The sequence below is a fragment of the Micromys minutus genome (genome assembly GCF_963924665.1).
Source record: "Micromys minutus genome assembly, chromosome: 32".
Taxonomy (NCBI): Eukaryota; Metazoa; Chordata; class Mammalia; order Rodentia; family Muridae; genus Micromys; species Micromys minutus.
This window is the reverse complement of record NC_137967.1, coordinates 5,603,674-5,619,568: the sequence shown is the minus strand read 5'-3', so window position 1 is coordinate 5,619,568 and position 15,895 is coordinate 5,603,674. Positions and strand designations below refer to the sequence as shown.

General features: G+C 54.0%; 1 protein-coding gene across 1 annotated transcript; it reads left to right on the top strand.

The window, feature by feature from the left end:
* Positions 1–2,903: 2,903 nt before the first annotated feature.
* On the top strand, positions 2,904–14,573 carry SYT3 (synaptotagmin 3; the record flags this gene model as incomplete). Its single annotated transcript, XM_080908291.1, has 8 exons — positions 2,904–3,063; positions 6,587–7,115; positions 8,542–8,917; positions 9,430–9,648; positions 11,436–11,556; positions 11,668–11,839; positions 11,932–12,064; positions 14,508–14,573. The coding sequence occupies exons 1-8, from the start codon at positions 2,913–2,915 to the stop codon at positions 14,571–14,573; spliced, it is 1,767 nt and encodes a 588-aa protein (XP_080764417.1). The 5' UTR covers positions 2,904–2,912.
* Positions 14,574–15,895: the final 1,322 nt, after the last annotated feature.

The window sequence follows — 15,895 nt, the reverse complement described above, 5'->3', positions numbered from 1 at the left end:
GAGGGCAAAAATACATGGGCAGGTCACAGGGCAGAGGGCAACGGAGTTAAAAGGGTTGCTTTGAACCTAAACGCCCAAGCGCCTTACCGGGAGATTCTGCTAGACAAGGGCTCGACTTCTCGGCAATGCCCCAGCTCCTCGCTGGAGGATTCTAGACGGGACCTCTACTGCTGCCCCACATCCCCAGCTCTCTATTTTTGGACAGGGTCTCATTCATCTGCAGAGGCTGGTCTTGAACTGATCTGTAGCCCAGGCTGACCTGGAACTTGCTACCCTCTTCCCTCCCCATCTAGAGCGACTGGGAAGAGAGACCTCTGCCTTCAGGCCTTGGAGGTTGTGTTGATTTTTGTATAACTGGTTGGAGGAAATAGCAACTGAGGGAGACAGGGACTTCCAAGCCATCCCTCTGGGCTGCTTTTGTGTAGATCAGGACCTCGTCGGAGGAATGAAATCTCCACGGGCCTCAACTGTTCTGTGAAATGGGAATAACTTGATCGCATTCATCCTTATGCCAAAGTGAAGATTCCATGAGAAGACATCGTCAAAGCTCTTAACTCCTCACATTGGTAATGGTAAAAGGCAATTTTCATTAGTTGCTATTAATGTGATAAAACAAAACAAAACAAAACAAAACACGGGATGCTCTGTGCTTCTAAGTAGTCATTAAGCACCTACTTGGTGCCAGGGCTTGATACACATTGACTGGTTTCTCAAACTGCATCCCTTAGGAGTTGGGATGCTAAGAGTCTCAAGGGGACTAGAGCAGGATTCAAATCCAGTGCCTGTGGCGCTATCTAAATCCTGAAACATACTGTGGGCCATCTTTCATTCCTGCTCCCTGGAGGAAGGAGTTTTTGTGGCCTGGGACCCCTGAAGCCTAACCTTCTAGGTCCTTCAGGTGGGCTCTCACTGGGGTGAAACTGCAATCGGGAGTCCAAGGAGGTGCACACTAGGGCCATACCGATTTTGGCTTTTGGGTTGCATGGGCTGGCGGGGGAGGGGGAAGAAAGGGGTTGGGAGGAGCCGAGGAGCTGCGACAGGGGTGGGGAGGAGCCAGGCGGGCACCGCGGCAGCGGGCGGGCGCGCGCGCGCTCGGGGCTGCAGCAGCCGGGGCTCCGGTGAGTCCGCCCCTCCCCCTCCCCCGCCCCCGCCCCAGCCTCATCCCTTGGGGGCGGCCCCAAGTGGGGGCGCGGAGGTCGGTGCAAAGAGGGGTGCATCTGGAGCTAGGGAACTGAGTCTGCAGTGCCAGCTGGACGCCCCTGGGGAGGGGCACGTGGCCCTGGAAAAAGGGGGAATCTTGATTTCAATACACCTGGGTGCACTTCACCCTTGCCCACCCATCCCCAGAGTATGGGGATCAGTGACCATCTCATGACCTCTAAGTGATTAGAGTCATGTGACCTCTGGAGGGCTTGGACTCCGTTCCCCTCTCCAGCAGCGTCTTGGGACCCTGACATTTTAACCCTTCCAGCACCCCTCCCCAAAAAAATCACATCTTCTGCAGACCGGAGATCCATTGAGGACTTCAACTCCCAGCAGCCCTTGCAGCTCTTGTGCGTAAAGCTGCAGAAGCACTAGCAGCAAGAGCAGCTGGGAGTTGTAGTCCCTACGCTTTTAACTCGCTGCTGGGGGCACGGAGGTGGGAGGGGGCGGCTGGACCTCACAGGGGTCATCTGGGGTCGCGCAGCTACTTCGAGTGGGGCAAGATGCAAAGCTTGAGCTGAATTTTCCCCTCCCGGTTTGGGTCCCTAGATCAGTCACCAGCCCCCCTTCTTGCCACCTGGCAAGCGTGGGGACCGGTCCGCAGCGGCTAGGCTCGTCCACCCTGCAACCCCCATGGGCTACCGCCCCCCGCCTCCTCGGCTGCCACCCAGGACAAGGCAGGGATAAGCACAGGTGAGTCTGACCCTGGCCGAATGACAGTCTTCCTCAGCAGCCCCCCCCCTTCGCCTGACTGGCCCTCATTATTTCCCTCTGGGGGGCCCCTTTCCCACCCATGTCTAATGTCTATCCCCCAACCTTGTGTCACTCCCTCCTCTCCCACCTCCACCTCTCTCTCCTGTTCTCCTTCTTTTTCTTCTGACCATGACTCTGTGTTCCCAACTCTCTTCTCTTGCCTTGTATCTGAGGTCTCCAGCCATTGTCTGGCTGTCCAGCCTGGAATTCAGCATCCTCTCCCTCTCTCTCTTCTGATCTACCTGTCTCTCTTTGGAAGGTGTTTCTGCCCACACCCCTGCCTTCCTTGCCTTACTTCTCTCTGTGTGCACCATGTCTCGGATATAATGAAGTACACGCTGTTCCCCCGTCTCTCTGTCCTGAATCCCTATGCTCCCATTCTCTGTCTGTCTGTCTTTCCCTGGCTACCAGCCTTCACTTGGTCCTTACCTCCATCTGTCCTCTTAGCTCTCCTCCTCTCAACTTGGTGTTTCTGCCCCACACCTGACTCTCCTTCCTCTGACCCCCCCCCCCCCCAGCAGCTTTCCCCCTCTAAGCCTCGCACCAATGGTATTCCTGCTGCCCAAAATGCTTTTACCTGCCACAGCCTGGCTGCCCGCTACTGATGGCTGCCTCCAGCCTTCCACTTTGGGTCTCAGAGTACCTGCTGAGACTTTCAATCTGTGCTCCCTCCCCACCCCACCCCCGGGCACAATTCTTTAGTCTGAGAGCGCCCTGCCTTTTACTGTGGCTCCCTTGATCTGTTTGCTCCCAATCACTCTCTCTCACTGGATGGTGACCCCAAGAAGCAACTCTAACATCTGTCATTTTTCATCCTCTAATCCCGGCTCCTGAGCCACCACCCTCTGGCCTTTGCCCCCTTACCAGACCTTCTCCCTCCTTCTCCTTGAACCTGTCCCTGTCCCCACCTGCATCTCTGCCCACCCCACTCTTAAGTGTAGGATCCTGCGGCCACTATGTCTGGGGACTACGAAGATGACCTCTGTCGGCGGGCCCTCATCCTGGTCTCAGACCTCTGTGCACGAGTCCGAGATGCTGATACCAATGACAGGTGTCAGGAGTTCAACGAACTGCGGATCCGAGGATATCCCCGGGGTCCGGATGCAGGTCAGAACCCCAGCTGGCCCAACTAGCCACTGCCTTCTACCCAACTCCACAGTAGCAAAGACGTGGGAAGGTCAGAGCAGAGCTCACAGCCTTCCCCACCCCTCTGGCCAGTCCCACTGAGAGCCTGGGCTGTCTTTGCTGCTACTTTGTCTCCAAACCACTGAAATGGAGAAATTGCTGTGTTCTTGGTCCATCTAACCCTCGACCTTGGGCTTTTGTCCTGAGATCGACTCCTTTCTAATTACAGCCATGAAATTTCCATGTCAGAAATCATGACTTTTTTTTTTTTTTTTTTTTTTTTTTTTGAGGTGAGAAAATTGGGGATCAGATAAAACATTATGGAGGCCTGGTTGGTCTCAAACTTGAAATAACCCTCCTGTCTCAGTCTCTTAGCTGTTGGGATTACAGACACGAAACCACCATAGCTAGCTCTAGAAGAATTGATTACACCAAAAAGTTACAGGCTAAATCAGCCAAAGCAGGATGTTAGTTGTGGGGCAGGAGACAGAAGTTATGACTGTCCTGCGTTCCCTTCCAGTAAGGTCACAGGCCATCTTTAATTCTCCCATGTGACCCATTACCCACCAAACCTTCATGCTTAGGGTTTTGGTTGGGGTTTGGTCATGAGATCCATTCATCAGCTTTCGCATCACTTTGGCCAGATTCATGATAGAAACAAAGGAGGGAAGGTTTGCTTAGCTCATGGATTTGGAGGTGCAGTTCTATCACATAAAGAAGGCAGTCACAGCATGGCCGACCAGCAAACAGGATTCCTGGGGATGATGGTCCTACCCGGCTTTCCTATTTTATTGCATTTAGGCCTCCAGGGCATAGGGCAGTGCTGGTTGTATTCAGGGTGGGTCCCCCCCCTCCAAATGTCCTCCCCGGAAATGCCTTTGCATACACAAACATGTGTGTGCATGTACTAACATGCGTGCATTTGGCAGTCCGAGAACTCTTTAGGAACTGTCTGCTTCTAAATTTATTTTTATTTTATGTGTCTATATATTTTGACTGCATGCATATCTGTGTACCACATGTCTACTGGTGCCCACAGAGGCCAAAAGAGGCTGTCAGTTTCCCTAGAGATGGTTGTGAGACACAGTGTGAGTGCTAGGAATTAAATCCAGGTCCTCCCTAAGAGTAGCAAGTGCTCTTTATTGCGGGCACATACCTTTCAATGTTTTGAAACAGGGTCTCTCACTGGCCTGAAACTCATCAAGTAGGGTTGGCTGCATGGCCAGTGAGCTCAGAGATCTGCTTGTCTCTGTGTCTGTGGGTTCTCGGGATACACATGTGCCACCATGCCTGGCTATTTTAATGTGGGTTTTGGAGCTCAGCCTCGGGTCTTTTGGCTTGTAGGACAAATACTTTATTGACTGAGCCCTCTCCCCAGCCCCTTGTTTTACATTCTGGTATAGGGTCTCACTCTGTAACCCAGACTGGCCCGGAACTCATTATGTATCCCAGATTGGCCTTAAACTCACAGAAATCCTCTTATCTCAGCCCCTAGGTACTGAAATGACAGGCACAAACCACCCACTCCTAGCTCCTAGGTAGTTCTAAATCTAGCCAATTTGACAATGAAGAGGAAACATCACAAGTAGATGGGGTGGACTGCCTTTGTGACAGCCCTTAAACTAAAGCTCTTCCAGCAATTGGCTTTGGCACCAATGTGATTTAGCATTGTCCTTGAATGCCTAGCATGGCTCAAGACAACAGTGGGACCTCCCAAGAGCTTGGAGCTCTCAGGTGTGTGCCTGTTCTGACAGGTTCCCACCTAGGCACTGGTCAGGCTTGGGGAGAGTGTATCTTTTGCTCTAGGCACACAGCTGCCTTGGCTCTGTGCTCTTTAAGCTGTGCAGACAGGCCTGGGGAGCAGGAGAGGCTCGAAGGATCCAGAGTTCTCTGGGATGGGAATCTTGTACTGGCAATGTTAGAAGCATCTGGCCAGTTTGCTGCATGACTCCCATGCCCTGGTCTCTCCCATGTAGAAAGGACTGCTTAAATCCCTGACTCTTGTTTCAGTAGAATCTAGGGCTCTCAGTAGAAACAGTAGCTATGTAGGCTCGAGCACCCCAAGTAGGTGGCAAGATAAAACTCAAAGTCCTTGCAGCAATGCCTGACACACGTTCCAGAGACTTCTATTTTCCCACAGCCTTGGTCTTTGCAGCGGGGACGTGAGATATGCATCACATTTAGGTCACACAGTAGCATGAGGATTCATGCCACACCCTGCTTTTGCTTTGCCAGGTGATCCAGCACTAAGAGGTGTTTCCTTCTTTCTGACTGTTCCCTGAACACAACCATTACGGTTGGATGTCTAAACTGGCAGTGACTGAGTTACTTGGCCCCGCCCAACGTGGTTCTCCATATACAGAGAGCAAGGACTCATGTCTGTTCTAACTCCAATCCCAGGAGTCACCTCCAAAATAAATTCCCACAGCCTAGAGAGAATCCATGAAACCCTTCTCCTGGTGGCATTAGGAGAGGAACCATAGCCATAAAACCCCAGTCCCAGTACTAATTACCCAAAGAGCCATAAAACATTGGTTGCAAGAACTGAGTTGTGCTGGGCTTTCATAGCAAAACAGGGTATCATGTTACTGACATCCAGAAGGCACCAGTTATATATAACATAATATATATGACACCATGTGACCACAGTCATGAGACTGATTATCTGAATAAGGGCCACTAGTCACCAAAAAAGTAATGATGTGTGAGAGTAAGAACGTTGGTTTTGAAGTGTGGCACCTGTGGTATATGGTGAGGGAAGGGGTTATGTGCTCGTTAGCCCTGCACAGGAGAGAGGCGGGAGGTGAATCACAGATGCTATTTCTCGGGCAAGGCTCACTTTGTTTTTTTGAAACGGACTCACTGTTCACTAAGTAAGGGAGGCTGACTGGCCAGGAAGCTCCTAAGGATCTGGTTGACTCTGCCTCCCCAGTGCTGGGACGGCAAGCACATGCTACGCTGCCCAGCCTTTCTGTGTAGATTCTGAGAGTCCAAACTTGGATTTCATCCTTGAGCAGCAAGCATATTACTGACTGAGCTCTCACCCCCTCCCTGTTCATTATCTCCTGTCTCTGGATCTCCACAGCAAGGTAACAGTTACATTGTCACTTCTCAACAGATGTTTGCTATTGTGTCCTTCTACCGTCATTTGCCCCCATTGCTGTCCACTGCCACAAAGAACAGAGTAGACTTATCCCACCTGCCAATCCAGGAGAAGTTACGGTGGATTCCCAAGGACCCATAGCAAAAATTCTCCTGGATTGTCTCTAAGCTTTTAGGGATCTTGTCCTTCAGAAATGCCCTATGACCGAGAAACAACAGGAACTAGAGAGGACAAAGCCTGGGGACAGCCTTCAGAACCTGCTACCTATAGAATGTGACCCCCCCCCACAGGTGATCATAGCAGAAACGCTGAGCTCAAACTCAGCCAGACCGAGAAACTAGTCAAGGCAGCCCTGACCTGACCCCTCGTGACCCATGACCTCTCTCTCTTCACTCTTTCCAGACATTTCCGTGAGCCTGCTGTCCGTCATCGTGACATTCTGTGGCATCGTCCTCTTGGGTGTCTCTCTCTTCGTGTCCTGGAAGTTGTGCTGGGTGCCCTGGAGGGACAAAGGCGGCTCGGCAGTGGGCGGTGGCCCCCTGCGCAAAGACTTAGCCCCTGGGGTTGGGCTGGCAGGCCTGGTGGGAGGTGGTGGACACCATCTGGGAGCCAGCCTAGGTGGCCATCCCCTGCTGGGTGGCCCTCACCACCATGCACACACAGCCCACCACCCGCCATTTGCCGAGCTGCTGGAACCAGGTGGCCTTGGGGGCTCTGAGCCTCCAGAACCTTCCTATCTGGACATGGATTCATATCCCGAGGCTGCTGTGGCCTCTGTGGTAGCTGCTGGGGTCAAACCAAGCCAGACATCCCCTGAGCTGCCTTCTGAGGGTGGAACAGGCTCTGGGCTGCTCCTTCTGCCTCCCAGTGGTGGAGGCTTGCCCAGTGCCCAGTCTCATCAGCAGGTTACGAGTCTAGCGCCCACCACCAGGTGAGAAGGGGCTTGGGCTTGGGGCTTCACTACTCGACTCTGCTTCTCCGTCTCATTCCTATCTTTTGTGGCTCTTCTGATACCAGGGTCAGGACAGGTAATGGTATACTGACTCCTAGATTCTACGGCCTAGACTCCTAGAATTAAGAGGAAGGGAGCAGGGCCTTGGATTCTTGGGTCAAGGTCCAGAAGAAACCTGGGGGCCAAGAATCTAGGGCTAGAAGCTAGTGTAGTAGCATGCTTTCCCATTTCACAGGCTAAGACGGGGAGATCTAATGTCTGAGGCCGCCTGGGCAACAGTGAAGCCCTGTCTTAACAAATAAAAATAAGGCTGGGGGTGTGGCTCAGTGGGAGAGCCCCTGCCTAGAATCCCCCAGGGAGGGAGTGGGAGTATGTGGCTGAGTGGTAGAACTCTTTCCTCAGAGAGGTGCCAGGGTGTGTTTCTGCAGAACTCTGGCCTAGCTCGAAAAAAGCCTAGGTTTCATCTCAGTAGTGGAGAGGGGGTGAGGGCAGTTTCTGAGGTGTAGGTAATTACTGGTCCCATCCAGTGTAAGCTATGATTGGTAACCTGGACCCGTTGGTCACCTGACTATTCTCATTTTTCCTCATTTTGTGCATGTAAGCTTAGGGTCTTGTAGAGCTCGGCCTCAGACACATGCTATGTCCAGGCCTCCACCCTGAGGCTTTGACAGTCCAAGGGATGCACGCTAGGGAGACAGGAAAGCATCCTGGAGGCTGCCAAAGCTTGAAGGAAGCTGAGACTTTTCGGGAGGCGGAGGTACCTTGATAGACACTTGTATGGTGGGGGAGCTAAGGAAGGGTGCAGTTAGGCATCTGTACCCATCATTTCAGGCAGGAGAAAGCAAGAGCAGAAGAGACCAAGCGTGAGGTGGGGGAAAAGCCAGGAGGCAGGTGGGCGGAAGATGAAATTTGGACAAAGTCCGGGACGTGACACTGCGCACACCAGACCATTCAAGGCTAGAAGTGGCAGGTGGAAAGGCTGTGTCCTGAGGGCACTGGGGAGCCACAGCAGGGCTGTGAGCCAAGAAGGAGAGATGCCAACTCTCAAGCCATCTAGAGAGGGAGAAATGCAGCCAGTAGCCCAGGCAGGCAGAGGACAAGCTGAGCCCAGAACCAGCCATTAGTGACGAGCTAGAGAGATGGGGGGCCGGGCCTAAGATGAGGTATCAGAATGCAAAGGACATCTGGCCACCAACTTGAGTCCTGATGACCTTGAGGTGTGGATGGGGCTAGTGCAGATAACACTCCTGCTGCAAATGGGGAAACTGAGGCTCAGGAAGCACAGGTGTCTGATCCAAGGTCAAATTACTAGTCAAGGGCAGGGTTATAGGCACAAGGCTCGGAATCAGATAGAATCAGACGGCTCTCAGATCTGAACCTCCCTTTGGTCTTCCCTGACACACAGGTACCCAGCCCTGCCTCGGCCCCTCACCCAGCAGACCCTGACCACCCAAGCAGACCCAAGCAGCGAGGAGCGACCACCTGCACTGCCCTTACCCCTGCCGGGCGGAGAGGAAAAAGCCAAGCTCATCGGTCAGATCAAGCCAGAGTTGTACCAGGGCACTGGACCTGGTGGCCGTCGAGGCGGCGGGGGCTCTGGGGAGACAGGGGCACCCTGTGGCCGCATCAGTTTTGCCCTCCGGTACCTCTATGGTTCCGACCAGCTCGTGGTGCGGATCCTACAGGCCCTGGATCTCCCCGCAAAGGACTCCAATGGGTTCTCAGACCCCTACGTCAAGATCTACCTGTTGCCTGACCGCAAAAAGAAATTTCAGACCAAGGTTAGGGCTAGGTTTCGCAGTGTGTATGTGGTCCGTAAGGTTTGAGAGAGGGGCTAGGGAGGAGCCCTGGGTCTGAGGGAGGAGGGCTGAGGTCTGTATCCTAAGTCTGAGGGAGGAGTCTGGGGAAGACCTCTTGGTCAGGAGGAGGAGCCTGGGAGGAGTTCTGGAGTCTGCATCCTTGGGTCTGAAGGAGGAAGGCAGGGGCCTGAAACTGGGTCTGAAAGAAAAGGATTTGGAGGAAGTTGGGTCTTAGGGAGGGGGACTGGGGTATGAAACAGAAGAGCTAGGGAGGACCTCCATGTCTTCAGGAGGAGGGCAGGGTCTAGATCTATGTCTGTGAGGAAAGAGGGCTGAAATCTGTATCCTGAGTCTGAAAGAGGAGACTTGGGAGGTCCACTGGGTCTGAGGGAGGAGGCTGGATCTACACTGAGGGCAGATATGGGGCACATGGTCTACTGACTGTGGGACCAAAGCCAGCGGACATCATATCCGTCTCTGCCTCTGTCCCGCAGGTGCACAGGAAGACGCTGAACCCCATCTTCAATGAGACATTCCAGTTTTCGGTACCCTTGGCCGAGCTGCCCCAGCGCAAGCTGCACTTCAGTGTCTATGACTTCGACCGATTCTCGCGGCATGATCTCATTGGCCAGGTGGTTTTGGACAATCTGCTGGAGCTGGCTGAACAGCCCCCCGACCGCCCGCTCTGGAGGGACATCCTGGAAGGCGGCTCGGTCAGTGGGCCCTGGCGCCAGCTCTCCTGGGCATCCTGAGATCCCCTTGTCTCCCTCCCTCCCCACCCCATTCTCATTTCCCACCCCACAGCGTCCTAAGTATCATTCCGAGAGAATGTCGCAGCCACAGAAGCTAGGATGATAGAGGGACTTGGAGCGGGGCGTCTGCCCTTTCCAGTCTTATGGAATGCTAATTAATCAGGCCCTAAGCCTAGGTTCCCAAGCTTGTCTTCCCAGTGCCTCAGGACTTCATAGGACATCATTGTGACTTTTGCCCTCTGGCCCAGATGTCACTAGCCAACTCTTTCTCCCCTCCCCCTGCTGTAACTTTCCCTCCCAACAGCCCCTTGTTCATTTCCAGACTTCCAGATACTGAGGCTCTTAATTCTTCAACTCCCTCCCTTCAAACTCTTCTGTATTGTTTCCTTCTGTCTTTTGGGGGTTCCTTGGGAGTCCTACCACCTGGATCTTCAGGCATCTGATAGATTAGGGTTCCCCTACTTCTCACAGCATCATATCAAAGAGCCCACACCCTGGACTCTGACTTTTATGGCCCCTGGCATGGGGCCTCTCATTCCCCCGTGGTCCTAAGTGACACGCCCGAGCCTGGTTGAGTATACCCGGCCCTCGGGTCCTTGGTTCCTACAAGTTTTGGGGAGCCAGGAGAGGACAGCTCTGAGCCCCAGTCTTCTCCTGTGTCAGAGATATGTGTGAAGCCAGTGCCCGTAGCTCTGCTCGGTCAGCTGGCTTGTCCCCCAGTCTCCAGGACCTAGGAACTCCACATTCACCTTGCTGCCACCCGAGGTGCCCACGTGAGGGCCTTGCTCTGCCTCTGCCCTGACTCATTCTACCCAACCAGCTCTGTTACCTGAGGTCTTCCCTCACCCGCTCATTTATTCATTCATTCCCCCACCAGAGTGGAGATACAGAGATCCTGAGAAAGGAGGCTGAAAGGCCTCAGAGCAGCAAGGGCCTAGATGGGAGCAGACGCTCAGTTAGAGGGGACAGGGTTGGTGGCTAGAAGTTATGGAGAAGACACAGACTGAGCCTCACACAGAACCTCCTAGCCCACATGACTCAGGGACAGGAAGACGCTGAAGAGCACCTGAGACAGAGGAGCAGGAAAAAGGTTCCTGGGAGGCCAGTTGCTTCTTCCTGGACACTCTAGAATGAAGCAGTGGCCTCCAGCCTCTGACACACACTAATTAGGCCCTGGTCACAGCTTCACTGCTGTCAAGACCTTTGTCTATGCTGCTGTCTCTGCTCATGAAACCTTTCCCCCTCGACCTGGTTTCATCCCTGACTCTTCAAAGCCCTAACATCATCTTATCTCAGAAGCTCCTGTGTGCCCTCAAGCCCTGTCTTCCCCCAACGCTGTGCCCCGGCACTCTGATGACCCGACATGATCAGTCCCCTTTCTCGATAGGTCTCTACCTCAGTCTCTCCTGCCCACCAGCACAGCGCCCCACTCTGCCTGCCTATCCCCCCCATCCTGTCTGCCTGTTTCTCTGGGTTTCTTTTTCTCTCTGATCTCTGTCCACACACTCTCTCGGTTTCTGTCTCTCCCTTGCTAATTCTCTCTCTCTCCCTTTCCCTGGTCTCCGGGCCCCGCCATGTTCCTTACAGAACAAAACAGGCTTTGATGGTGGACAGCTGTGGCAGGGAAGCTATGGGGCCTTGGCCCAGAGTCAGACTGTTCGGGACATGGGAACCCAGCGGCGGTGGGGAGGAAAGGCAGAAGGGTGAGGGCTGTCGGGGGAAAGGTGCTCACTGTGTTCCCACTGCAGGAAAAGGCAGATCTTGGGGAGCTCAACTTTTCCCTCTGCTACCTCCCCACGGCCGGGCGCCTCACCGTGACCATCATCAAAGCCTCTAACCTCAAAGCAATGGACCTCACTGGCTTCTCAGGTGCGTCTGGGTTGAGGAAGAAGATTAGGGTCTGACAGAGGAGGACTGAGGCCTGGACCCCCTAGCCTGAGGAAGAAGGCCTCTGCTCAGTTCCCTGGCTTCTCCATACAGACCCCTACGTGAAGGCCTCCTTGATCAGTGAGGGGCGGCGTCTGAAGAAACGAAAGACCTCCATTAAGAAGAACACACTGAACCCCACATACAACGAGGCCCTGGTGTTCGACGTGGCTCCCGAGAGCGTGGAGAATGTGGGCCTCAGCATCGCGGTGGTAGATTATGACTGGTGAGAGGCACCCATGAGGTGGAGCAAGGCGGGCTCGGAGGTGGCCGGCCACCTCTCCTGACCTTCCTAGTAATCGCTTTCCCAACCCCTAGCATCGGCCACAATGAAGTGATCGGGGTGTGCCGAGTGGGTCCGGAGGCTGCCGACCCGCATGGCAGAGAGCACTGGGCAGAGATGCTGGCTAACCCTCGGAAGCCCGTGGAGCACTGGCACCAGCTAGTGGAGGTAAGTGGAGCCCGCCTCTACCGTGCATGCCAGTGAGGGCCCACGAGTCTGGCTGCTGTGTGAGCGAGGAGCGAGGCAGTTCACCTGTCTTCTGTATCCTTTGCGGGCTCTCCAGCCTGTGACTAGCCACTGTGAGGATTCAGTTTGTTGGGTGCTCAGCGGCAGCCCAGCTGCTACTCTTTCCCACAGACGCTAAACCCGTAACATAGGCAGAAACTAGGTGATAAGCCGTTCCCCCCCCCCCGGGAGTGAGGTGTGAATATTAGTCGATGATGGTGTAAAGAGGAGAATGATTTTTTTTTTTTGAATGAATAAGGAAATATCGGGCAGGAAGGCATAGCTCAGCAACACAGTACTTGCTTGTCACGTGCACCACAACACCACCACGACACTCACAACAGTAACAAGTTCAAAAGACAACGTAATGAAATGTCCCAGGGTAGCATCGTGTGTTGGTCTCTTGCCTAGAGGCTGTGGTCTGAGTCTTTTGAGGTAGAAGGCCCTTCGTTCAGACCCTGGGAGAACATTCTGGAAGAGAGGGCATTGGGAGGGGGTTAGAAGGAGGTTCAGGTGGGCAAGGTGAGGACACAGGTCAGAGCACTGGGCAACCGTGGCCCCTTTCAGAAAAGAATGTCATTTACGTGTTTGGGTGCATTGCCTGTTTGTGTGTCTGCAAACGGTTTGCATGCAGAAGCCAGAAGAACAGGGTGTCAGGTCCCCTGGAATTAGATTTACAGATGGAGCTGAGCTGCCATGTGGGTGCTGGGAACAGAACCTAGGTCCTCTGGAAGAGCAGCCAGTGCTCTTAACCCTTCACCTCTCCAGCCCGAACCAGTGGCCATTTTGTATTTGAGAAGCTGTGTATCTACGTCTCAGTCTCGCAAACACTATTTCACGTTGCCTCTCGGGGCTGGAGAGACGGCTCAGTCAGTAAGCCCCTCTAGTGCCAGCATGTGGGTGGGGTTCAAATCCCCAGAATGAAAGTAAAAGTCAGGTTTGGAGTCACTCTAAAAACCCAGCGGCGAGGAGGAGGCAGACAGAAGGAACCCTGAGGCTCACTGGCCAGACCGCATAGCTTAATTGATGAGCCCCAGATCCTGGTGAAAGGTTTGGTCTCAAAACACAAAGTGGGGCTGGGGAGATGGCGCAGTGAGTGAGAATCTTTGTTGGGCAAACTAGAGGGTCAGAGCCTGAATCTCTAGCTCCACAGCTGCCGCGCCTGTAGCCACGGTGTTGAGGAACCACCAAGTCCTAGAGTTCACATGCAGCCAGCCTAGCTGAAGTGGTCAGGTTCTGATTCAGGGAGATCCTGTCTCAAGGCAATAAGGGGGAGAGGGGAATAGAGGACCCACCCCCCGCTCTGGGCTCACACATGTGTACACCACACACAAGCTACACATGTATACAGCATGTGCAAACAGCACACACATGCATATACCATGCATGCGTGCACACGCGCGTGTGCAAACACACACAGACATCCATGGGTTCACAGAAACTGTCAAAGGTGACCGTTCTCTCTGCAAAGACCTCCGTTTTGAAAATATTGACAACTTTGCTTCCACTGGAGCTGAGAAAAGTAGTATCACTGCAAATTCTGTTTAGAATAATGTAATTTCAGTACCTTAATCTCTGTTTCTTGGTAGTTTTCTATTACTTTGGTGTTGTAAGAAAATTCACCCTAAGCATTGTGTGTACTGAGTGCATGTCTCTTGCCTGTAAGACCTCTTGGGAGGCTAAAACGGGGAGTCAGCCTTGAATTTCAAGCCAGCCTGGACCACAGCATGAGTTCCAGGTCAGACTGGGCAACAGAATGAGTGAGTCTGAGGCCGAGGCTGACCCTTCATCCAAGTCTGAGTCTGACTCTGAGTCTAAGGCTGACCCTAACCCCGAGTCTGACGCTAACCCCAAGTCAACTCTTCATCCCCCACCCCCATCCACAAGCCCCTTTCCCGCCAGGTTGACCAGCCAGGCCCAGAGCTCAGGGCTGAGATCCTGAGAGATGGGACCCTTCTGTGAGGACAGAAGCTGTGTTCTCCTGGGCGTTCCTGTTACAATGACCTCACTCTCTCGCTCTGCTCTGGAAACTTCCAGCGAGCGACACTGCCACCACTAGGTGGCACTGCAGGAAGGAAACCTTCGCTGGGTTCCAGCCCAAGAGTGTGGCCGCAGCCTGACAGCCCAGCCCAGCGCCTGGTGACAGCTCTCTGTGGCTCCCCAGGACCTCCTAAGCCCAAGACCTGCCTTATGGCCCCTTTCCATGACACCCGATCTTCCTTGAGTTTTCAGATGGTCATCTTTTGTGCCTCAGTTTCCCCACTGGCAGAACGGACAGTGATTCCGTCTCGCACCCCCACCCCGGGAGTGGAGACAGAATGCAGAGGAATGGGACAGAAGTGTCCTGCTGGGTAAGGAGGTTGTTCTCTTCCACCCCCATCTCCAGGAGAAGACTCTGAGCAGTTTCACAAAGGGCGGCAAAGGATTGTCGGAGAAGGAGAATTCAGAGTGAGGGTAAGACCTGGAGGAGGCAGGCTCACCTCTGAGCTCTGACTGAGGGAGGACCTCTGAGACTGCAGGAGGACCACTGGGCCTGGACCCCTGGGGCTGAGGACAGGGGCTGGGTATGGATACCTGGGACTGAGGGAGTTGGGCTGGGTCTTAACCCTTGGGTCTGAAGGAGGAGGCCTGGGTATGAGGGAGGGGGACTGGGCCTGAGGGAGGGGGGCTGGGTCTGAGGAAGGGAGGTTGGGTCTGAGGGAGGGGGATTAGGCATGAGGGAGGGGGTCTAGACCTGAGGGGGGGTGGGCCTGAGGGAGGGGGGCTGGGCCTGAGGGAGGGGGGCTGGGCTCTGTCCATGGTGCTGATACAGCGGCAGAGGTCCCATCCTACCCTCACTATACCCTTTACTATTTTTAGGTCTGGTCTAGGCCTGGGATCGGACCAGGCGCCCTCAGGACCCATCCCTTCCTGCCCGGACTGTGAACTCATCTCCTCGAAGCCATAACGTCCGAGCTGCTGGTGCGGTGCAGCCTGGACCTGTCCCTCCTCGTCCTGGAGGTGTGAGGCTAGGAGGCAGCAGGCCCAGCTCCCTGTTTCAGGGTGGGAGGTTCTCGGCCTCCATTGTCTGTCTTCTTATCCCCAGAGTTCCCCCTAGAGGCAAGGAGCCATGCATGTCTGGGGACCCCTGCCCCCACCCCTCTGTCTGTCTATCTGTCTGTCTCTTTGCTGTTGTCTAAGTCTTGCTGTTCTGGCCTGTGTCCTCACTGTGAATGTCGACAGACCAATCCTGGTGTCCCCGAACAGACACACCCTCCAGCGTCCACCCTTTCTGTCCCTCCATCTGCGTCTGGCTGATCCTCACCCCCCACCGCCGCTGCTATCACCACCAGAAATAAACACACTCCATGAGTCTCATTCCACGTGGGGCTCCTGTCTCCCTGGGACCAGGATGTATGCTGGTGCAGGAGACTGTGTGTGACTAGGCCACTAGGTGATCTCTCCAAGCCTTCGCCTCTAAATGATATTTACAGATGGAAACCAAAGCAGAGTGTCCAACTGTCCATCTCTTAGATGACGTGACAGAGATTTCTTGTGTGCTTCTAAAATCCTTCCAGAGACAGTCCATCCCAGGTAATGGGCAGCTTGGAGGCTGGCTTGGCCTCCCTCTTCTGAGTACAGGCTGCTCTTCTACCACAGCACCAAGTGGCCTGTTCTTATGCAATGATATCCAAGCAGACGCCTTGGACAGAGGGCCTCCCTTATGCAACCATCTTGTGCTTCTTAAGAATTCTACAACTCCCGAAACTGCCCAAACCCGGCTGTAACTAACTC